Source organism: Gaeumannomyces tritici (genome assembly GCF_000145635.1).
Source record: "Gaeumannomyces tritici R3-111a-1 unplaced genomic scaffold supercont2.2, whole genome shotgun sequence".
Lineage (NCBI taxonomy): Eukaryota > Fungi > Ascomycota > Sordariomycetes > Magnaporthales > Magnaporthaceae > Gaeumannomyces > Gaeumannomyces tritici.
The window spans coordinates 246769-268507 of NW_008804546.1; the positions used below are offsets into that span (position 1 = coordinate 246769).

At 58.9% G+C, this 21739-nt stretch overlaps 6 protein-coding genes across 6 annotated transcripts; 2 read left to right on the plus strand and 4 right to left on the minus strand.

Moving 5' to 3' along the window:
• Window positions 1-179: 179 nt before the first annotated feature.
• GGTG_02634 (ubiquitin C-terminal hydrolase) lies at window positions 180-5863 on the plus strand. Its single transcript, XM_009220408.1, has 9 exons — window positions 180-684; window positions 1055-1205; window positions 1317-1464; window positions 1542-2938; window positions 3001-3668; window positions 3733-3896; window positions 4004-4745; window positions 4816-4945; window positions 5007-5863. The coding sequence occupies exons 1-9, from the start codon at window positions 682-684 to the stop codon at window positions 5114-5116; spliced, it is 3513 nt and encodes a 1170-aa protein (XP_009218672.1). The 5' UTR covers window positions 180-681; the 3' UTR covers window positions 5117-5863.
• Window positions 5864-7864: 2001 nt separating this feature from the next.
• GGTG_02635 (glycosyl hydrolase) lies at window positions 7865-9054 on the minus strand (the record flags this gene model as incomplete). Its single annotated transcript, XM_009220409.1, has 4 exons — window positions 7865-7968; window positions 8064-8376; window positions 8499-8908; window positions 8976-9054. 4 exons carry the CDS (start codon window positions 9052-9054, stop codon window positions 7865-7867), a joined length of 906 nt encoding a protein of 301 aa, XP_009218673.1.
• Window positions 9055-9344: 290 nt separating this feature from the next.
• Window positions 9345-11774, minus strand: GGTG_02636 (hypothetical protein; the record flags this gene model as incomplete). The annotated part of the gene is made up of 1 exon (XM_009220410.1): window positions 9345-11774. One exon carries the CDS (start codon window positions 11772-11774, stop codon window positions 9345-9347), a length of 2430 nt encoding a protein of 809 aa, XP_009218674.1.
• Window positions 11775-14051: 2277 nt separating this feature from the next.
• GGTG_02637 (pre-mRNA-processing protein 45) lies at window positions 14052-16384 on the minus strand. Its single transcript, XM_009220411.1, has one exon. The coding sequence runs from the start codon at window positions 16255-16257 to the stop codon at window positions 14464-14466; it is 1794 nt and encodes a 597-aa protein (XP_009218675.1). The 5' UTR covers window positions 16258-16384; the 3' UTR covers window positions 14052-14463.
• Window positions 16385-16498: 114 nt separating this feature from the next.
• GGTG_02638 (hypothetical protein) lies at window positions 16499-17984 on the minus strand. The gene is made up of 4 exons (XM_009220412.1): window positions 17667-17984; window positions 17311-17499; window positions 16965-17231; window positions 16499-16890 (listed from the first exon to the last, which is right to left on the minus strand). The coding sequence occupies exons 1-4, from the start codon at window positions 17817-17819 to the stop codon at window positions 16867-16869; spliced, it is 633 nt and encodes a 210-aa protein (XP_009218676.1). The 5' UTR covers window positions 17820-17984; the 3' UTR covers window positions 16499-16866.
• A 182-nt stretch (window positions 17985-18166) lies between these two features.
• On the plus strand, window positions 18167-21273 carry GGTG_02639 (hypothetical protein). The gene has a single exon (XM_009220413.1). The coding sequence runs from the start codon at window positions 18528-18530 to the stop codon at window positions 20403-20405; it is 1878 nt and encodes a 625-aa protein (XP_009218677.1). The 5' UTR covers window positions 18167-18527; the 3' UTR covers window positions 20406-21273.
• Window positions 21274-21739: the final 466 nt, after the last annotated feature.

Here is a 21739-nt window from a genome sequence, read left to right on the forward strand (position 1 = left end):
ATTTTCTGGCATTTTGTTTGGTGATGGGCGTGACTGGGTTGTCGGTCTGACCGTGGGGGTGCTGGCCCGCATTAAGTGGGCTTCACCACAGGTACAGCAGCGAAGACCTTCCTCTCCCTCGGGTACCTAAGTGCAGCGCCCGCGTCCCCCGCTCTTTCAGCACAGCCCAGCCCAGAGCAAAGTGGCGATCATTGATAACATCAAATTGCGGGAACATCCAAGTTTGCTGCCACGCCGCGACGGAGCCTGAGCCTGAGACTAAGCCCCTGCCTGCCCGCCTGCCTTGCTGTTGGCTGCGCTTACCACGGCTCCTCCACACGACTGCTGCATAGATGCACAAGACTTCCGTGTGCCCGTGCCCCTGCTGCCTTCCCGCCAAACTCCACTCGCAAATTTGTGAACACAACGCAAAGCGGGCGACGGCCACGACCAGCCTGCTTGACAACTTCCGCCGCCCAACCCGACTTTTGGCTTACAAAATAAAACTTCAACCCCCAGGAGCGGCCACGCAGCCTGCCGCCTCCCCATCTTCGCCTGACGCAGCCCGGCCTCGCCGAGACAGGCCTTCTCGCTCGACACTGGCCCCGACCTAGCTTCCCAGGGTGGGCTCTTTCCTGCGAACGTCCTTGCTCCCCGCGCGTCGCCCTGCCGAAGCCTCGACTGTCGTCACCAGCCGCCACCATGGTAAGTTGTCCCGCCGATCAGCGCCGGCGCTGCTCTCTCCTGACTATGCGACTCTCGCTGCCCAATCCATCACACCAACGCCTTCCGCTGCTTGCCTTGCCTCCCCGCTGCCCTTGCTTGACGCCAAGAAGCTTGCCCGCAACTAAGCAAGGCCAGCCTTGTCCGTCCCGCCAAACTCGGGCCATCTCTGCTCGACTTCACCAGCAGCCAACCCTCGCCCGTCACCACACACATATCCCCCCAAAACTTCCAAAGCCTCCCTCTCTTAAACATGCCGCAGCATGCTCTGCTGAAATCTCTCGGCAACATATTCAGCCTCGTCGTCCCCGCGCCTCTTCGCGCCCTCGCTAACTAGTATCGCCGGGCCCAGGACCAAATCCCTGACTCCCCCAACGCCATGATGGTGGACAGCGTCGACCATGTCGTCGAGGCGAACGGCGTCCTGGAGAAGGATACCGTGACCGAGATCACCCCCGATACCCTCGCCGAGGAGACGCCAGCGCGACCGCTGGCCACCGACTGTGCGTCCTCAATCGTCCTGAAAAAAAAGAGGGGGAACACAGAACCAGACGGGAGGATTTGGCGATGACTTTTTTTGCATGGCGCCTAGCTGACAGACCTTGTGTGCACAGTCGAGGCCATAAAAAACGAGGTGCTCATCCCTCTTGTCGAGCAGCCCCGTACCCTCGAAGATGTCCACCACACATGGGAGGTTGAGGCCTACAGGAGCTTGCCCAAGAAGGACCATGGCCCCATATTCACAGCAGGCGGCTTCCCCTGGTATGAAGCGACGCCTTGCCGTCTCCGGCCCACCAGCGCGGGCGTTTACGATAGAAGCTGCTGACACGTGCGTTCAGGCGCATTCTCATATTCCCTCAAGGCAACAACACGTCGCACGCCTCCATCTACCTCGAACATGGCTTCGATCCGAGCGATATCCCAGAGGACTGGAGCTGCTGCGTGCAGTTCTCATTGGTGCTCTGGAATCCCAACGACCCCTCCATATATACCCACCACACAGCTCACCACAGGTTCACCAAGGAGGAGGGTGACTGGGGATTTACCAGGTTTCTGGAGCTGAGCAAGATGTTCAACCTCCCCTATGAGGACTTCGACCGGCCCATGGTGGAGGACGACCGTGTCAACATCACTGCCTACGTCAGGATCGTCGAGGATGAGACTGGCGTTCTGTGGCACAACTTCACCAACTACGACTCCAAGAAGGAAACAGGATATGTTGGGCTCAAAAACCAGGGCGCCACGTGCTACCTAAACTCGCTATTGCAGTCTCTTTACTTCACCAACGCCTTCCGCAAAGCCATCTACCAGATCCCGACGCAGCAAGAGGAGAGCATGAGTAACAGCGCATACACCTTGCAACGGCTCTTCTACCAGCTCCAGACCTCGAGCGGCGCAGTCGGCACGGCCGAGTTGACCAAGTCGTTCGGCTGGGAGACGCGTCACATATTCGAGCAACAAGACGTGCAGGAGCTTTCACGGAAGCTGATGGAGCGCATGGAGGAGAAGATGAAGGGCACTGAGGCCGAAAACGTACTCCCAAGGCTTTTCTGCGGCAAGATCAAGACGTACATATCTTGCATTCACGTCAACTACGAGTCCAGCCGAGTCGAGGACTTTTGGGACGTTCAGCTCAATGTCAGCAAGATGGGTAACCTCCTAAACAGCTTCAAGGACTACATCTCGGTCGAGAAGATGGAGGGCGAGAACAAGTACTTTGCTGGAGATGAGCACAAGCTGCAGGAGGCAAACAAGGGCGTCATATTCACCTCGTTTCCCGACGTGCTCCATCTGCAGCTCAAGCGCTTCGAGTACGACTTCACAAAGGACGCCATGACCAAGGTCAACGACCGCTACGAGTTTCCCGAGGTCTTTGATGCCGCCCCATTCCTCTCGGAGGATTCGGACAGGTCCGAACCCTGGACCTACCAGCTGCACGGTGTGCTGGTTCACAGCGGCGACCTCAATGCTGGCCACTACTACGCCTTCCTGAAGCCGAACAAGGACGGCTGGTTCTACAAGTACGACGACGACAAGGTGACGAAAGCGACGATGAGGGAGGTCCTGGAGGACAATTTCGGCGGCCCCTTCCAGTACCCTAACGGATTCAAGCCGGCCGCCACAAAGAAGGTCGTGATGCGGCCCAACAGCGCATATATGTTGGTTTACATCCGGCAGTCGCGCGTTGACGACATTCTGACGCCGGTGACGCAAGCCGACATGCCCCAGCACATCCGTAAGTCGGCCGTGCTGTCACAGGGGGGTTCCGTTATCGTGCCTTCACTAACACGCCGACAGAAACCCGGTTCGATGAGGAAGCGGCTGCTAAGGAGGCCAAGCGCAAGGAGAGGGAGGAGCAGCACCTGTACCGCTGGATAAAGGCGGTTACTTCCGACACGTTCCGCGCCCACGGCGGGTTTGACATGACCAATTTCGACATTACTCCCAACCAGACCCAGGACGCCAACCCCGCAGCTCCGCGACTGTACAAGCAATTCCGGACCGCGTCCATGAAGGACGTAACAGAGTCGATCGCCAAGGACCTTGGACATGAGCCAGAGAGGGTGAGGCTGTGGATCATGGTCAACCGTCAGAACAAGACGATCCGGCCCGACCAGCCCATCATGGATTTGCGTCCCAGTCTGGAAGACACATGGAGTAGAGCTTCATCGATCCACAGAGACGAGGCCCTGCGCGTATGGGTCGAGGTTGCCGAGGACGTCAGCGAGAGCGGCGAGGTCATATGGCCGACCTACCAGGGACAGTCGCCTAACGGAGTTATTGTCAAGAACGACCTGATCCTGCTATTCCTGAAGTACTTTGACGTCGAGTCACAGACGCTGAGCGGACTTGGCTACACGTACATCAACAAGGAGAAGAAGGTGGATGACTTGATACCCATCATCCTTAGGAAGTTGGGTGTGGGCGAGAAACTACCCAGCGATGAGAAGATGCTCCTGTGGGAGGTAGGTGCACGCAGAGCCGAGACCAAATCATTGCCCCAACAGAGCACTAACTCGTTTTCTACAGGAGATCAAACCCAGCATGATTGAGAGTCTCAAGGCGAAGCAATCTTTAAAGGCTGCCGAGCTGCAGGACGGCGACATCATATGTGTTCAGAGGAAGCGGGAGACAGGCACATCCAACTTCCTAGAAAAGAGGTTAGGCGGTGATTCCAGGACATCGGACGAGGCGTAAGTTGATCCCCAAAGTCGCCCTCTGAGCATCCATGCGGATCATGTATCCGCAAACGGCCCTTTAGAGCACTAGCTGACCGACTGTCCACTTGGCAAACATGCAGAAAGTCGGACAACTTTGAGGATGCAAAGGAGTACTACGAATTCTTGGTGAACAAGAAGATGATTCGGTTCCACGCGCACCCCACGCGCGGCGATCCGAGCGCGCACCAGCCCTTCGAGATGGTGCTCAACTCCAAGATGACGTACGACCAGCTCGCCGAGAAGGTGGGCGAGCGCCTCGGTGTGCCGCCAACTCACCTCAGGTTCTCGACTCTGCACGGCACCACTGGCCAGCCCAGGCTACCGGTCAAGCGCGGCCCCACGGCCACTCTTGGGACCATCCTCAATCCCCCGATCTATGGGCATATGAGTCAGGGGGCGCAACGCAACGACGCTCTGTACTTTGAGGTTCTCGACATGAGCCTTTCGGAGCTCGACACCAAGAAGAATGTCAAGCTCACGTGGCTCAGCGAGGGTATCACCAAGGAGGAGCACTACGATCTCCTGGTGACCAAGAGCGGCATGGTCGACGACCTCATCGAGGCGCTGATCAAGAAGGCCAAGCTACAGAGCGAGGAGGAGGCGGGCCCGATCCGCATCTTCGAGGTCAATACGCACAAGTTCTCAAGAGAGCTTCCACGCGAATATCCCGTCATCAGCCTGAACGACTTCCTGTCGATCGTGGCCGAGCGGGTGCCGCAGGAGGAGCAGGGCGTGGAGAACCCCCAGTTTATCTACGCCTTTCACTATCAGAACGAGCCGAATAGGCTGCATGGGATGCCGTTCAAGTTCCTTCTCAAGGAGGTTAGTATCCACTTCCCAATGGCCGATGGCGGACGCCTTAAAATTCTAACACGATAACGTGACGAAATAGGGCGAGCCATTCTCCGAGACCAAGAAGCGGCTGGAGAAGCGAACCGCAATCCGTGGCAAGAATTTTGAGAAGATCAAGTTCTCTGTAGTTAGGCGCTCACAATACTCGCGGCCTCAGTACCTTAAGGATGGTAAGTCGGCCCGCTTATACGTGCCGTTTGGGGTTGTATTTGCTAACTTTGCTACGCACAGACGACACGCTCTGGGATCTTTCTGAACCAGAAGACGACTTCCTCGGACTTGACCATGCAGACCGGTCGAGATCTCTCCGCAACGGAGTCGGTGATCTTTTCCTCAAGTAGACGGGAGCGGGAACTCCGGGACGAACGAAAGTTTCGAGGAAACCCAAGTTACACCGAGAAAGAAGCGGATCGGGAATGTCGAGGTCACGATTGCCGCTCCTTTTCTAGCTGCCGCCATCCTTTCAATATGACTTGTGAATCACGCCTTACATCGAGCAAGCTTGGGGAAAGCGACTGGGATTGTTATTTTCATTCGGGATGGAGTGCTCCGGTGCCTGCATCGTATCCGTAGCGGGATGGGTGGGTTCCGCATGGCGGCTACATGTAATCTTGCCCCTGCCACTCTCTTTCTTCCATCCTTATTTCTTTGGGTCAAGCTTACGAGCCATTGCATTGATGTCTTGTCTCTTTATCCGCAGGACTTGGGGCCTCGCTTTTTTTTCATCTTATTTCATTGTTTCTGTTTCTTTTGTGGCCAATTTTGAATTCTTATTCTCCGCCTTGAATCCCCAGGATGGAACAAACTCACGAGGACAGTCAAGCACATAGACCGGAAGTTGAGGGCACTTGCGAGCAGCGGGAAAACGACTTGGCCGGGTCTTTGATGTTTTTATCTCGAGGCCTTTTTGTTTGTTGTTTAGTTGGCACTGTCAGAATACGGGTGGAGAGCAAGGGCGTCAGCGTCGGGCAAGAGAAGGCGTAGAAACAGGTAGCAACAAGCAACAACTTTGTGGCAACTGAAAACGATGAAGCAGCACGGTCGTGGGAATTGAGTTCCAAGGCAAGGATCCCCAGGCCAGAGCCTCCTCAGATCGGTGGGTCTGATGCAGCCAGGACGGCTGACGAGGTGACGAGATATCTAGGGGCGGTCTGGGATGGCAGAAATTATTTTTCATGGTGGCATGCTGCCAAGCAGGGGTCAAGCTCTCCACCTGCGCCATCATCCTTTGCGATTCCGTTGACGGACCTCGATCGCCGGCTCCCGACGACCTACCTCGGAGCCCTCGCTTTGCAGGACAGCCAGCAAGCTCCGACTTCTACCCCCGACGAGAACAGCCGGACCGCGACCGCAGAATAGGCATTACTGGCGCCGCCCGCCCCCCCTCGTTGCCCGCATGAACTTCCCTAGGTCGCCTGGCCTGCCCGGCCAGCAGCCGCAGCAGCCCCAGGACCCCAACGAGGCCAACATTAAGATGGTACTTGGCTATTTGCGCCGCTTCCCATCATGATTACAGTGCTTTCCAATCTCAGGCGCAGTGCTGACCCGGGAAACCTCGCACCGTCACAGATGGCCGGCATGATGGAGTCGTGCTACGCAAAGACGGTCATGGCCGGTGTCGCGGGCATGGGCCTGGGTGCCGTGTTTGGAATGTTTATGGCTTCGGTAAGCCTTTATCTGCTCCGTCTTTTTCTCTCTCCTGTTTCCCAAGTCCAGCGACAACAAAGTGCGAGGTTTGTTGCGACTGACGCAAAAGAACCCACGCGGCAGATGGCCTACGACACCCCTTACCACACCGTCACCCCCGAGTCCACGGCAGCAAAGCCTGCAGCAGGGGCGGCGACCACCACACCCGGCAGCGCGCCCGCCGCCGCCACCGCCGCCGCCACGAAACCACACCCGGCCGTGCCGAACGCGACGCCGGGCGCCACGACGACGACGACAACAGCGAGCGCAGCGAAGCTGGCAGTAGCGCCACCACCAGTAGCAGCAGCGATCAAACCCCCATCCGCCATCCTCCCCCGCGTCGCAGCAGCAGAAGCCACCGCCGCCGCCGCTGCCGCCGCATCATCATCATCTGCAGCAACAGCAGCAACCGCAGCAGCAACAACAACCGCAGCAGTGACGCCCATGGGCGCAGCAGCCGCGGCGGCGAGCGGGTCGGTGCCGGTGTCGTCGCTGCCGCTGCGCAGGCAGCTGGCAGTCGGGTTCAAGGACATGGGGGCGCGGTCGCTGAGCACGGGCAAGAACTTCGCCAAGGTCGGCGCGCTCTTCTCGGGCATCGAGTGCGGCATCGAGGGCCTGCGCGCAAAGAACGACGCCGCCAACGGCATCGCCGCCGGCTGCATCGCCGGCGCCGTCCTGGCCCGCAACGGCGGGCCCCAGGCCGCCGCCATCGGCTGTGTGGGCTTTGCCGCCTTTAGCGCCGCCATCGAGGCGTGGCTACGGTCGCCCAAGGACGAGTGAGGCGCGCGGGGGAGGCTGTTGTGTTGTGTCCGGACTCGCCGCTCACTTTTTGCTGTTGCTGTTGCTTTTTTTTTCTGGGATGGGTCTGGTGGCTTGCATCGCATCGGCGTTTTGTTTTACTATACTGGCTGTATATATATCTGGTTCGGGGGGTGGGAATCCCCTTTTGTGCTCGCGAGACCAATATAGATAGACGGTGCTCCGCGGGGAAGCCGGGCAAGGAAAAATATCTCCACTTGGTTATTGGGTACGGCGCCGAGGCTCGTGTAGATAGTGCCTCGTGTAAACATACTTGTACTGTAATCACATACTGGGGGTATGTTGAGCATCTCAGAAATATACAACATCTGTATATCTCATTTCAGGCATGACCACCATGGGAGCTCAATACTCGAACTGATCGCGTCTAATACGTTGTTGGGCTAAACAAGGTTGCATCTCTCTAACAAACCCTCGTATTCTACGTTTGTTTTAAACAATAAAATATTCAAGCGTCCCTTCTGCGACATATCTCTCACTATAACCATATGTGTGTACCCCAACCATGCCCCTGAATAACATTATACCCGCCCTATTAACTCCTGAAACATGCCGCATCCCGCCGTGACGCTTCGTCCTCGGCATCAAGACCTCGCGGCCTTGTACACCCTCAGACCGTTGAACTGCCAGAACGCGTCCCTGAAGGCGTCTGGGTTGTCGGACACGTGCTTGACGCATGTCCCGGGGCCTGTTGCGGTTTAAAAATAAAAAAAAACAAGTCAGCATCACCCAACCGACTAGTCTCCTTTTTTTCATTGCAAGAAACCAAGAAAAACAACTTACACCCCGAGCTCCCCCAGGCGGCCTCGGCCAGCTGCCCGCACAGCGTGATGTTGATAATGATGCTCTGGTTCCGGAAGTGCGCGCCGACGTCGCAGTCGGTGCTCGGGAAGTCGGCGGCGGCGGTGCCCCACGACGCCGGGTTCGGCGCCGCGGCGGCAGCGGCCAGGTCGCGCGGCACGTCGGGGCGGGCAAACTGCCACATGCGGATGCCCTCGTCGCGCAGCTCGACCGCCAGCACGCCGCCGCCGCGCGCGTTGAAGGCCCGCCCGTACGACTCACGGGGCCCCGCGACGTTGCAGCCCTGGTTGGAGTTCTGCCGGTTCGGGTTTTACCCCTGTCAGCGTGTGGAACTAGGGAATAGCCTGATAAGGGAAGGAGAACAGAGAAAAAGAGAGAGAGAAAAAAAAAAAGAAAAAAAAGAGGGTAGCAACTGACGGTGCCGTTGTAGCAGTCCGCCTGCTTAGCGACGCCCGTCATCTCGCGGCGCCGCTTCATCTCGCAGCCCTTTGTCGTGTGCAGCGAGAAGAGGTTGCCGTCGTCCCCTTTGTTGGCGGCCTCCATGACGTCGATCTCGCCCTCGAGCGGCCAGTTGTGAAGGGACGCCATCCACAGCGCCGGCCAGGTGCCGCAGCCGTGGGGCGCGTGCGCCACGTCAAAGACAAACAGGCCCCGGTCGTGCTGCCGCTTGGACTCGAGCCGGACCGAGAAGCGGCCGGTCGAGGCATCGGGCTTGTCACCGGGCCCGACCGTGGCGTCGACGCGCACGACGGCCGCCGACTCGGTCGCGTACGTCAGGTTCAGCTGCTCCGCGTGCGGGCGCGGGACGTAGTGCACGTGGCCCCCGGCTTTTTTTGTTTTCGGGGTGGGTTAGCGACATTGGAAAGACGCCAGGGAACCATGATTGGGACATACTGGGGTCGTAGCCGGTAAAGTAGTTGAAGTTGTCAAAGAACTTGGCTCCCGAGTCTGTAGTCAGGGGGTTAGAAATCATGAGATGAACGGTGCCGGCTCAGAAAATGGGCTTCTGCTTCTATAGTGTGTGCTTGTAGTAGTTGAACATGTGGCTGCTTTAGCTCTGCTTGCTTGCTTTCATTTCATTCATTCGGGATCATGTCCCAGAAGCAAGGGACATAAACAAGGAAGAAAAAAATGCCAATGGAAGATGCAACATGATGCTAAAAATTGAAAGGGAGGAAAAATGCAAGAAACGTATTACCAAACAGAAAATCAAACAGAATGCTACATGAGAAGTGAATATGCAATATAACGACAAGAAACGCTCTAGGAAGTGCAGGCCAGCTGCTGCTGCTGCTGCCGCTGCTCACAGTTGTCACTCAGGCTGTAGTTTAGCCTGGCGTAGTCCGGGTACGTGTTGAACCACGCGCGCCTCTCGAGCTCCGCCTGCTGCTGCAACATGGGGACGGCGACGGCGATGACGACGATGAGGACTACCACCCCGGCCAGCAGGCCCCATGTGCGCTTCTTCCACGCCCGTGGGCCCTTTGTGCCCAGACCCGGGTTGTAGAACCACGACATCTCGCCGGACCTGAGCGCGGGGGGTGCCGCTGCTGCGCCCGGGGCCTTTTGGATGCTGTTGCCGTCGTAGCTCCTGGCGGAGGACTGCGGGACCGGCAGGGCCTTTTCGAGATCGACAAACTCGTTGGGAGCGGCCGTGTCGGCAAAAGGCGTGGCGGAAGCGCTCTCGACCGGAGAGGCGGCGTCTGTGTTGCGGCGAACGGGTCGTGCGGGCTGTCCCTTGGTTGCGTCTACTTGGCTAAGCACATCGTCATCCGAGATGGCAACGCCAACCGCAGTCGCAGCCGGGACGGCAGGCTTATTTGTAGTCTTGCCATCCTCGTCGTCGGCCAAATCGCCGAAACCCCTTTTTTCGTCCAGTCTGATAGCCGAAGGCAGGGCCTGCAGTGAAAGCCGTGGGGCGCCAACATGCATGGTCCTAATTTCCGTAGGCGAGGCCACAATGTCACCACCGCCCATAATGACAGCAAGAGCGGCCTTACTGACGATGGTGTCCTTGGGTGCGGAGCCAGCAGCAGGCAGCACTCTTGGCTTTGGCATGGCGGCGGCGGTTGTGGACCGCTTATCCGCACCACTGGCGGCCTTGATCACGCCATCCTCGCCTACCAAGCTGCTGGCTGGATACAGTGTCGTGCGAGGCTGACGAGGCGTCGAGGCGGTGGCAGGAGCGGCATCGACAACAGAAGCAGCAGCACCAGGGGCAAAGGGTCCTGTGGCAAACTTCTTGCTCGAGGTTGGCACCCGGATTGACTTGGAGCGAGCGCTCGCCATCATCTCGGCCGTCGGGTCCTCGCCAACGTAGCTCTCGAAAGGATACATGCTGGGACGGCGCGCGGGAGGTTGGGGCGCTTGGGGGAGGCCCTGCATGATGCTGGGTCGACGGTTGGGTGCGTCCATTGGCCCCGGGGGTGTGGACGCCGACCGCTTGCTATTAGCCGAGCGTGTAGTGGATGCCGAAGACGCCGACCGTGCTGCCACAGGGACAATCTTGTGGCCCTGGATGGCTGTGATGGGAATGCCCACGGGCGCCGTCCCTGCCCATCTCAGCCTCCCCGGCGGGGTGGACGCCGACCGCTTCGGCGGTGGCGGCTTCGACGGCCCCTCAATGGGGGACGAGTTGGTCGAGGTGGGAGCCGACACCGAGGCGCCCCTAAAGGCGCCCTCGCCGATGAAGCTGGCGGCCGGGTACATGGCAGTGGCCCTGGCCGGCACGGGCGGGGGTGGTGGGATGGTAGCCGCGAAGGCGGCTGCAGCACTGGCGGCGGCGGCCACTCTTGCCATTGGCCTGCCCCGCGACTGCGACCGCGACCGCACAACCTCGGAAGCCTTGGTCTCCAGCGTCGGGTCCTCCCCCATGAAGCTCTCGAACGGGTATTGGCCCCGACGCGGGCGGGCAGACTCTGGCTCGGGGATCACCGCGGGCAACAGCGGCGGCGGCGGGCGTTCCTGGCCCGACTGCAAGAGGTCGCGCGAGTGGCTCTCGAGGTTGTGGTGGCTCGTGGCCCGCTTCAGGTTCGGCCTGCCATCGTCCTGGCCCACGTTGCTCTCGCGGCGGTGGCTGCTCATGGTCCGCCTGAGCAGGCCGTTCCGAGCGGGCACCGACGTGCTCCGGGCCGTGCCTCTGGGGCTGGGGCCATTGTGGGCAGGCCGGCGGTCTGTTGTAGTGGCCTTGCTGGCGGCCCTGCTGCGACTCCTGTTCGACTTGCGGCCCCTGCTGGGGTCTCGGCAAGTGGTGGGCTGCTGCCTCACCGCACGGCTGGAGCTGCGGCTGGGACCCGAGGAGCTGAAGGGTTCGTTGACGGAGCTCTGGTCCGGGCTGGAGCGAAAGCGGGAGCGGGAGGAGCGGCGATAGTCGTCCGAGTCGGATTCGTGTTCCGAGTCATCCTCGTCGTCGGATTCGCCAATGCTAAACCGCTTCCCGCGGCTGGAGCCGCTAGTAGTTGAGCCGTTGGGACTGCCTACGCTGGCCTTGCGCTGTGGTCGCGGCCGTCTCTCCTCCGAGCGCGTGCGTAATGGCGTCCTCCTTGCTGCCGCCGGCGTCTGGGACTCGGAAATCCTCCGGTTGACGGGCTTGCCGTTGGGCCGGGGAGCCTCGCCGTCGGCGCCCGGCGACGGGGTTTGGTTTCTGCGTGCATCGAACTGTCCGGAGCCCAGCGTCTTGCGGGACTGCGACATCGATGCCGGCATCGCGCTTCTACCTCATCTGCCTGGGTGATTGTCACCCTCGCTCTACTCCGCGGTGGTGAGCCCTGCCCTCCCTCCGGGAAATAAGACGAAGCGAGGTAAAATCAAGGGGCCAACCGAGCCGAAACGAAAAGCAAACGAAAAAAATAAAATAATAACCGCTGCTGCCAGCAGCTTGATATTGGGTTGGACTGCAGCGCCGGCAAGTTTCAAACCCAAGATTGTGCGGAAATACCAGATGCTTTTCCCCCCGAAAATCTGTCGTCAAGAGCTAGGAAACAAGAGAATAGGAAGAAGGACAGGACAGGAAAAGACACCAAAGGAGAATATTACAAAGGCCTGTACCGAAGGAAATAAACGAACTGGTACGAAAGAAAACGAACGGTTGGAACAGGACCGGCACTGCTGCCGGGACGAAGAGAAGGAGAAGGTCTGGCAGCAGGGAATGCCGCACAGTTATTAAATGAGTGAACGGCTGAGGGTGGTGGAGTCGGAGGTTGATAGCAAGGACGGGACGGGCACTGTAACCTTTCCACAGGTCAAGGTGGCACTAAGCCCATCCAGCCCACTGGTCCCGTGAAGATGGGATTCTGCGGCCGAAACATGGGACTCTGGAGTCTTGAACGACCAGAAACCCATGGTGGCCCGTCCCTGCAGGGAGCGGTGGAGGCAAGGACCCGCGCCTCTGTGGCAGCCATACCCACCCCGGCAAACGGGTCCCCTTTGGAAGGTTCCTCGCACAGCCGTTCCCGACAGGCTCTTTTCTTCTTCTCCCACCGGGTGGTGACGGAAAAGCAAGAACCACAAGGCGGGGCAGGGGCATCCTGTCGACCGTGGCGAACAAAGGGGAGGCCCCCCCTCCCCATGACCTGCTGCTTGCTTGGCTGAGCGGCGGTGCTCTAGCCGTTGAAATCGACTCATTGTGGAATCGACTCATCGCACCCTGCACCATTTGGAAGGACGGGTTGCGCGGTCGCTGTGGGAAGAGGGATGTCAGGGTATGTTATATTTTTGGCACCGAGACGCCGCGTGGACGGAGGCCATTCAGGCGGGAGGACAGGGGAGGGAGCACAACAAGCGGCGGCGCCCCATGGCAGTGTCTGGTGCGTGTGTGAAAGGCATGCACACGCCATGTTCGTCCGGTGCCTTGCTGCCGTTGCTACAAAACAAGCCGGCAACGATCTTGACGGGCGGGGCGGTGCGACCGCCCAGAGGTGTGTTCCCTGTGCCTTCATGTTGCCCGACTTGTTGCCATTTTGGTCCCGGGGGCAGGGAAGCGAAGCGGTGGTGGCCCAACGGTGAAAAAGTATGGGCTCGAGATAACGAAATGCGTTTGGAACAGGGCATGGGTTGGGTGTGCGGGTGTGTGTGTGTGGGCATGATGGTGGCGAGGTGCGAAGTTCGGATTTTCGTCAAACAATCGGGAAGGACCATAACTCAACCGGGAATGCGACCTCGCGCATCGTCTACCCTGGAGCCTCACGAACCACTCACTGCACTGCGATTTAGGTTGCGCGGTAAAGCCGCATAGTGTTCCTTCCCGCAACTCAAAAAAATCTTGTATTTTCTTTTCTCGGGCTTCGTCCAACCTCGTCCGTTTTCGTCTTCCATGGTGTCCCTCCCGTCTAAGCACCCAGATCCTGCTCAGAAATAGCGTTATGGCCAATCATCCATACCTCTTTTTTTTTCATGCTTCTTTTTTTGCTTACTTTTTTTTTTCGTGCCCACTCTGCAAAAGAAAAAGAGAAGCCACACAAAATTTGGGATGTTTCCCACGCCATCGACACAGTTACATCCCTCCCCAACGGCCCCTTACTGCTGATCCCGGTTACATTGAGACAAGAGACATGAGTTGGGGTCGGGGTGGCATGGCGAAAAAGAAAAAAAAACGAGGGAAAAAAGCCGACCACCTCATCCCCGGCCCACAGTGCGCCATCAGTGGTTTCCTTAGTCTCTCTATCGTCTTGTCGGTGCGTGGGCCAAAGAACGGATGAGAACGAGTCGCCGCCCCGCCGAATCGACGTGTTCCCGGCTAACAAGAAGATGACGATCATGCCAAAACATTCCAGACCAAGTTAAAAGGTGCGAGGTTTATTGTGGCGCCCGCGCACGGCAATCACGGCCAAGGGTAGGGGCCAAGGGTAAGAAAAATTCCCCACAGTTATCATCTCTCTTGTTTCTTCCCAGTCCCACAGTGAAACCCACGATACCGCTGCCGCCGCATCGCGTTGTAAAACGGCCACCAGGCTTGGCGTGGCACCGCGTCGTCTGGTGGTCAGGCACCTAGTAGGTGGGGCTCGGTGGGCTTCTGCGGGATCGTCGTGGAGCACGCGTCTTGAACAGGATGCCCAGTGCCCACTCATTGGCAGAAACACAAGCTAGGGCCCGGGAAATAGGGGTAGGCGTGGTTACGCAAGCCTGGGCGATGCGGTAGAGATGGCGATAGCGGGAGGCTTGGTAGTATCCCGCAAACACGTCTCGGCGGTGATCCAAACGACTGGGATGGTTGAAATCTCTGTCGACAGCTTGTATGGTTTGAAAATCAAGGTGTTTGGCATTTGGTATTTGGTGATTGGTAATTATAAGCGACTCGGCATCGCAGATATACTCTCTAGTTGCCCGCGGGCTCCGGCGAAATCGACGCCGCCAGCTGCCGACCTTATCGTGAGAGCAGACACTCTCAGTCGTCCTCGTCGTCTACCCTGGCCCGTTTTGGCCGTCCCCCGTCGTCCCCGCCGCCGCCCTGCAGTCCATACGACCGCTTGGACGTTGTGCTCTGCTCCACCTCTGACAGGAATTTGTCCACGTTGAAAGGGTCTACTGCGCCCGAACCCCCGGCCGAGGCCGCTGCCCCTCCGGCCCCTCCCCGGTCCTTTTCAAATTGCACGGGGCCCTCTCGCGCCTCGACGTCGCTCGCGCCCTTGAACGTGCCCCGGCCAAGCACCTCGCCGTACCGGCTGGCTTTTTGAATCTTTGCCATCTCGGCATCGCCTGCCGCCTCGTCCTCGTCGTCCATGTTGGCCCGGGGACGATAGATGCTGCTGATGGCGTCCTGCGCCGCGAACAGCGGCTTGTCGTAGGGGTTGTCCTCGTTGATGCCCGACGCGAACCCGGAGCTCTGGTTGAAAAGCCGCGAGTCGTACATGCCCTCGGTAGACTGCGTCGGCTTGGCCAAGCCCAGTGCAATCTTCTCAGATATGTCACGTCCAGCCTCTCGGGCCATCACCTGCATCTTGCGCTCCGCTCCCATGCGTCCCATCCGCATCTTACGTTCCTCTTCGCGGTTCTTCTCCTTTCGGGCCTTGATCCGCTCCCGCTCGTCCTCGTCCTGGCTGTCCTCGCCGGAGTCGGACCGGCTGCTGTAGCTGCCGGACCTGGACCTCGAAGACCTGGATCTGGACCGCCGCCGACCAGCCCCGGCGCGTTCCTCCCGCGCCTTCTGGGCCAGCTGCCGCAAGTTCTCTTCCTTTTGTGCCTTCTCTTTCTCTGCTAGCCTCTGCTGCATCAACGCTCGTTGCTTGACCTCCTCGCGCGCGTGCCGGTCGGCCATAAACAGGGCTTCCGAGAACTGCGCAAACTTGTCGTTGATGGTGACGTCCTGCATGCCTCTCCCGTCGGCGGCCAGGCGCTTGTCTAGGGGCACAGTGAAGCCTTTGGGATTCTTCCAGTTGGAGATGGGTGGCGGTATCCTCCAGTCCTCCTGGTCCTGCGCCGTAAGCTTCCGGGGCGGCGAGTGCATGACCGGCGGCGGCGGGCTGGGCGGGCCGCGCGGGATCTTCTTGTGCTTGAATTTGGGCGGCTCCATGGGGTCGCGCTGGCGCTCCACGATCTTCATTATGCGATCCTGCTTGGGACCGCTGGTGTCGCCCATCTGGTTGGCGGGCGTGTAGCGCACAAAGGTTGGGTCCTTGCGCCCGCCGACGTTGACGTTCTTTGGCTTTTGCGACGCGAGGGCGCCGCTGACTAGCACCGCGAGCGCGTTGCGTGTTCGCTCCGCCGTCGCCGCAACATCTTCCTTGGACGGCCTGGCCAGGTCAATGTCGCCTGCTTCGGCGCGCTGCCGCAAAGGGATGAGGTCTTTGAAAGACGTGTGAATGACGCGACCCTCGCCGTGCCCTTGTCGCGCGATGGCGTCGTACTTGACCTTGCCATCGGCGTCGACCTGCACGGCCAGCGCGTTGCTCTTCCCCGACCCGGACTTGCGGCCCATCTCGAGCGGGTACTGCGCCACGGGCACCTCGGGGAAGGCGCCGCCATCACCGTAGTCCTCCTGACTGCGTGGCCGCCAGCCCGACGATCGCTGTCCGTACGGTGGCGGGCCCGTCCTCCGCAGCACGATCTGGGTCTCGTCTAGCTGGCCGGGGCCCAGCACCCGCGGACCGCGCTGCACCGCGTGTGATGGCGGCTCTTCATCCTCGCCTGTGTATTTCGGCTTCGGGAGGGCCCGCGCAAGGGCGCTAGCAATCGAGGTCATCGTTGCATCCGCTAGCTCCCTTTCTAGAGTCGGGTCGGTCGTTTGGCGCGATCTGGGTGTCGTTTTTTTGAAGCGTGTTCGGATTTCCCATGTCGAATTGGCAGGCAGTACGTTGGACTGATTTGGGTCCGCGTTTTGTCCAATCCGCCAAGCAACAAAACCCAGTGGGTCCGCCGATATGCACGTAGACAGCATTAGATAAGCTCTCGAATCGCGCTGCGCCTAGGTGCCCTGCTCTGTGGGCAGCGGCCTGCTTCATCCCCCCAAGATACTGTGCGAGAAGACGGCTTTTCATTGAACTTTTACGACATTGGAAGAGTTTGTATACCGTAACTTCAGCACACAAAATAAACCTTCATATCGGGCTTGGTCGCTCGGCCCCCAACATTGTCGTTGGTAGTCGTACCGTTGGCCTCTACTTGGTAATTTTCCGCCCGTGAAGAAAAGAGCAAATGGTTTTACTCGGAGCCTAATACAACACAATACCCGCCTGCGATGGTGCCAACATGGATCCTCCCGTGTGTTAAAATTGCGATAAGTAGACTGCACGGAAATAGGTAGGTACCCAGCAAGGCCACATAGCCGAGCGCCAGATCGTAACACTATTACTCATACGTATCCTTTCCTTGCGCCCTAAAAGTCGAGGGTTGGTCAGCAAAAGCAGTTCCTCCCGGGAAACAGCAGCTACGGGGAGAAGAAGATCATACCTGGAAGAAGAATTTGACAATAAACACCTGGAGAGCACCCATGAGCACAATCAAAGCGCACTGGATCAGACTGAAGTTGATGATGCGCTTCTCGGTGCTCCTGACGGTGGCGAAATTTCGATTCTCGCGCGTGCGGAAGTATTTCTGGTGCCTGCTGATGGACGACAGCTGGCCCGAGATCTTGAAGGCCGACTCCTCCAGCGTCGACGTCTGCTCTGGAGATGTTCCCTTCTTGGAAGGGAGGGTCACGCGTGCCTCGTTCTCGACCTGGCAACATGAAAACGACCGTTAGCAACACAGACCCGTGCATAGGTGGCCACAGGTTTTGGTGGGAGTTTGCACTGACCGCAATCTCAAAGTCCACCACCTTGTCAGAGTGCGAGGCCATGGTGTTGTGGAAGCAGAACTTGTAGTCTCCCAGCTCGTTGACGGTGAAGACGAAGTCGCCCTGCCGCTCCGCTTCGCCGTCCAGCACGACCTTACCCGTGGGGCCTGTCACCTCGTAGTCGACATCGAAGTTTCCGCCAGATTGCACCTAAATATGCCAAGTTAGTGTCAGCAAACGCTCTACTCGGGTTGGCCTGTCATGTCCCCTATCCGCTCTCCCTGTGCGAGGCCCCATCGCTGCCCGGTCGCATTGCCGTGTTGCTGCGCGCGCATATATGGTGTCGGTGGGATCTAGGTCGGGCTGCTGCTGCGTACCGCAAAGTAAAACGCGATCTTCTCATTCTGTGTCCTGCCAGTGGTGTAGAAGCACGACTCATCGCTCGCGGGGAGCTTGAAGGTTAGGGCCGTGGCGGCGGCCTGAGAGGCGAACAGGGCAACCAGCCCGTAGGTCCAGAGTAATAACTTCATCGTGCGCGTTGTGGTGTGCGTCGTGGGCGGCTTTTCGTCCGCGTAAAGTCTCGATTATCGTCGGGCAGTGCTGGCGTAGCGGCTTTCCTCCAACAGGCCAGAAAGGTTCGACGCTTGGTGTTTCTGGACAACTGTCCCGCGTACATGCACGCAATTGCAGAACCAATCACACACCCCTGGTCAGCCCCCTCCAACTGGCTGCTGGCCCACCCCACCGGCCGGGGATAGGTACCAACTGTGCGACTGAGACAGGGCACGGACCACAAAGTACTCGCTCGTCGGATCATCGAAGTTCCATGCACGAACCCGACTGGCGCCCGAGCCACACACGCTAGGCGCCACATCACCATGGGCGCGCCCAATTACATGATATCATCACCAAGCCAAGGAATGAACCGGCGCGCCGCACTCACTTTGGCCTGCAGATTGGAAGAGGGCGCTTTGTGTGCTTCAGGTCAAGCCGCATATGCACTCCAGCTGCATCTTCTGGCTCTAGGCGCTCTTTGGCCGACTCAGAATTCCCGATTGATGCCTGGTTGCGTCGACGAATGCCAGCGACGGTCGCGAACTTAGTCCTGTTTGCCTGCCGACCTCGCATTTCGACAACCTTCCTTTCTCTCCACAACACTCACCCTTCCTCTTCACCCCAACGCCAACGCAGACTGAACCCCTGAAATTGAGCGCCATCTCTGTCCGTCCGTTGCCACCATGGCGATGAACGGCTTACAAAAGCGGACTGCAAAAGCTACCTCGGCAGGCATCAGGCTCGCCTCATACTTCTTTCTAAGATGGGCGTTGCTGCCCATCATCCCGGTCATCGTCTTTTCGCTATTTGCCCTCTATGCACCCGCCTTCATTGCGGGCTACGGAAACGAGCTCATCAGGCAGGAACTTGAGGAGGAGAGGGAGCTTTTTCTGAGGGAGACCACCATCACGTCGCCACCCACGGTTGAAGCCCAAAACGGCAAGGCCACCATCAAGGCCGAGGAGGTGACGATTCAGGAGACACTTGTTGTCCCTAAAAGGCATGATGAGTCGATGTTGCGAACTCTGGTCTCGGGGGTCCCTAATCCCCGGACCCTCGTCTCGTCTTCCCTGACCTTCCTGATCAACCTGGCGTGCGTCGTCATGGTGGGCGACCGGCTCTTCCGAGATCGCCTCACAAATGTCGACGACCTGTCGTTCGTCAGACTCGGCCACGTCTCACACTTGGAGGCGAAGCTGCTGATTCGCGAGCCCGATCAGTCAAAGCTGCCTATCACTTTCGAGTTGAAGATCAAGAACCCCAAGCCGCCGTTTGATAACCCCCTGTGGGAGAAGGTTGGCGGCGTCCGCTGGACCACGGACGAGACCGACTACACCGCGGTTCTCACCATACCGCTGAAGCACTCCAAGCAGCGCACTTACGAATGGCGAGCCTCCAACAACCAGACCGGGGAGTTCACTTCGGCCCCGAAGCCCGGCCAGTCACCAGAGCAGTTCGACGGGAAGTTCACCTTCCTTTCCACGTCGTGCATTGTCCACCGCCTGCCTTACGACCCTCGGGATACTGCACTTGCCATCCCGGGTATGCGCTACCTTGCAAACGCCCTCCCAACTCTGGGTGCGCAGTTTATGCTCTTTCTCGGCGACTTTATCTACATCGACGTACCCCGCCGATGGGGGAGCAGCACCGACGTTTACCGCAAAAGCTACCGTCAGGTATACGCTTCTCCCGAATGGGCGACTGTGGGACAGAACCTGAGCTGGATCCACGTCATCGACGACCACGAGATCGCGAACGACTGGGACGCGAACACCACGGGGGTCTACAATGCCGCCATGGACCCTTGGAAGCACTACCTCGCCGAGGCGAACCCCCCGCTCGCCAGGCAGGCGGGGCTGGAGGGGGCCGCGACCACGGCGCGAGAGGGCGCCAGCTACTTTGAGTTCACCCAGGGGCCCGCCAGCTTCTTCATGCTCGACACACGCTCGTACCGGTCCGGCAACAAGGCGCTGCCGGCCGACAGTCCCGAGAAGACGATGCTGGGCGCCGACCAGCTCGAGGACTTGCTCGCCTTCCTGGCGCGGCCCGAGCCCCGCGGCGTCAGGTGGAAGGTCGTGGCCTCGTCGGTGCCGCTCACCAAGAACTGGCGCGTCAACACCCAGGACACATGGGGTGGTTTCCTGGCCGAGCGCCGCAGGATTCTCGAGGCCATGTGGGACGCGGGCGCGAGCCTCGGCGTGGGCGTCATCGTGCTCTCGGGCGACCGGCACGAGTTTGCCGCCACGCGCTTCCCTCCGCCCCCCGGCGACCGCTGGCCCGAGAGCGCGGCCGTGCACGAGTTCTCGGTCAGCCCGCTGAGCCAGTTCTACTCGCCCATCCCGACGTACCGCCAGACGGACGACGAGGACGTGCAGCTCAAGTACATCAACAAGGGCAACTCCAAGTTCGGCGCCATCACCATGGAGAACCTGGCCGGCAGCGACCAGGGCAGTCTGCGGTACCGCCTGTTCATCGACGGCGTCGAGACCTGGGACACCGTCCTGGTCACCCCTCCGGCCCCTCCCAAGCAGAAAGCGCAGGGCATCTGGGGTCTCTTCTAGCGCTCTATAGGAGCTGGCTGCGGCTTTTGTTTTACACCCCTTTAATCCCTCGTCAGCTGTCCCGCGATACACCAAACGCGAATACTGAACATGCTTTCCAAATCCTGCAGGCAGCATCTCTCAGTTTATCTCTAGCTTTATTTTTAGTGTATCTGTCTCCATTTCCCCCTTATATCAGTAGCAATGCTCTCCGGACCCTACCAGTATCCCCAGACCGTCATTATATCTCACACAGAACCTCGCTCTCTATATCCCTTGCAGCTTTCATCAGCCTGCTGGACAAAGCAGATCATGTCGGGTTAGGAACAGGCGGTCGTGGGGCTTAAAAAGCTCTTTTGATCATCGAGGAGAAAACTCATGTTATTACCCTCTTGGCCCTCTCAGTCCAATCACCAAACAGGTTCAGTGAACAAAATACTCCACTTTTGTGTAGCTTACGTTCCCTTGGCTGCCGTGCCACCGTCAGGGCCGATAGGGTGTGACGAGCAGACCCTAGCGCGAGGCGCCCTAGGGAGGCGAAGGAGATCATACAGGAGGTTACATGACTTTCGTTGACCGGGGCCCACGCAAATCTGCCTTCACGTCATATGTGTTGGGACCATTAGGCCGCCCTCCTCCGGCCCACGGATCTATGGACCGGGAATGACTGGGTCAATATTTCAGTGGCTAGAAGCTCAAGAAATGTGCGGGGGTATATTGTTGCATGTCGCTTTACTTTATTAGTCTCATCGCACTGTCCTATCTAAACACACTGCGCCCTGTGTAATGTAGTGTCTAAGATGACCGCCCGGATATCAACAGTTAAGGTTTAGGGAATGTGTCAGGTGGTAAAAAATAGCAAGCCACGTCTGCTCGCCAAGGTATTCATCAGTCATTTGAAGTGAAAGAGGTGATCTGTGTACGCGAACCCGAATGAAAAGGGCAAGGGAACAAGTATAGGCAGAACAAAGGAGAAAGTAAGAAATGGGAGGAGAGTGGAAAGAGAGAAGGGGGCGTATAGGAAGAAGAAATGCTTGAGAAAGGAAAGGATGCTCGCAAGTAAGAAAATGGGACGAAAACACCGAAGAATGCAGCTCAAAAATACGGCTGCTCATGGCCCCGCTTCAAACGCAACGGGTGCGGCCAAGCCGACGGCGGCGGCCTGGGCTCAGGTTCGGGCGGCGGCTGCTGCGCCTGGTGGAAGGGGCGCGAGAAGCTCAGGTTGGTGCCCGTCCTCGGGTGCATCCTGAAGCTCGTCGGCCTGTCGCCGCCGCCGTCGTCCTCTACCGTGGGCCTCCTCGGCAGGAAGAAGGCCTCGGCGGCGGCGGCGGCGGCGGCCCCTGCTCCGCCTCGGC

Excerpts from the sequence above, each read along its gene's own strand:
- GGTG_02634 (XM_009220408.1), top strand. Across the intron at positions 1,206-1,316 it reads GCGACCGCTGGCCACCGACT|TCGAGGCCATAAAAAACGAG; the intron begins GTGCGTCCTCAA and ends TTGTGTGCACAG. Across the intron at positions 3,669-3,732 it reads AGAAGATGCTCCTGTGGGAG|GAGATCAAACCCAGCATGAT; the intron begins GTAGGTGCACGC and ends CGTTTTCTACAG.
- GGTG_02637 (XM_009220411.1), bottom strand. The coding sequence starts at position 16,257 with ATGACCTCGATTGCTAGCGCCCTTGCGCGGGCCCTCCCGAAGCCGAAA.
- GGTG_02638 (XM_009220412.1), bottom strand. The coding sequence starts at position 17,819 with ATGAAGTTATTACTCTGGACCTACGGGCTGGTTGCCCTGTTCGCCTCT. Across the intron at positions 17,500-17,666 it reads AGATCGCGTTTTACTTTGCG|GTGCAATCTGGCGGAAACTT; the intron begins GTACGCAGCAGC and ends TGGCATATTTAG. Across the intron at positions 16,891-16,964 it reads TTGTCAAATTCTTCTTCCAG|GGCGCAAGGAAAGGATACGT; the intron begins GTATGATCTTCT and ends CTCGACTTTTAG.
- GGTG_02639 (XM_009220413.1), top strand. The coding sequence starts at position 18,528 with ATGGCGATGAACGGCTTACAAAAGCGGACTGCAAAAGCTACCTCGGCA.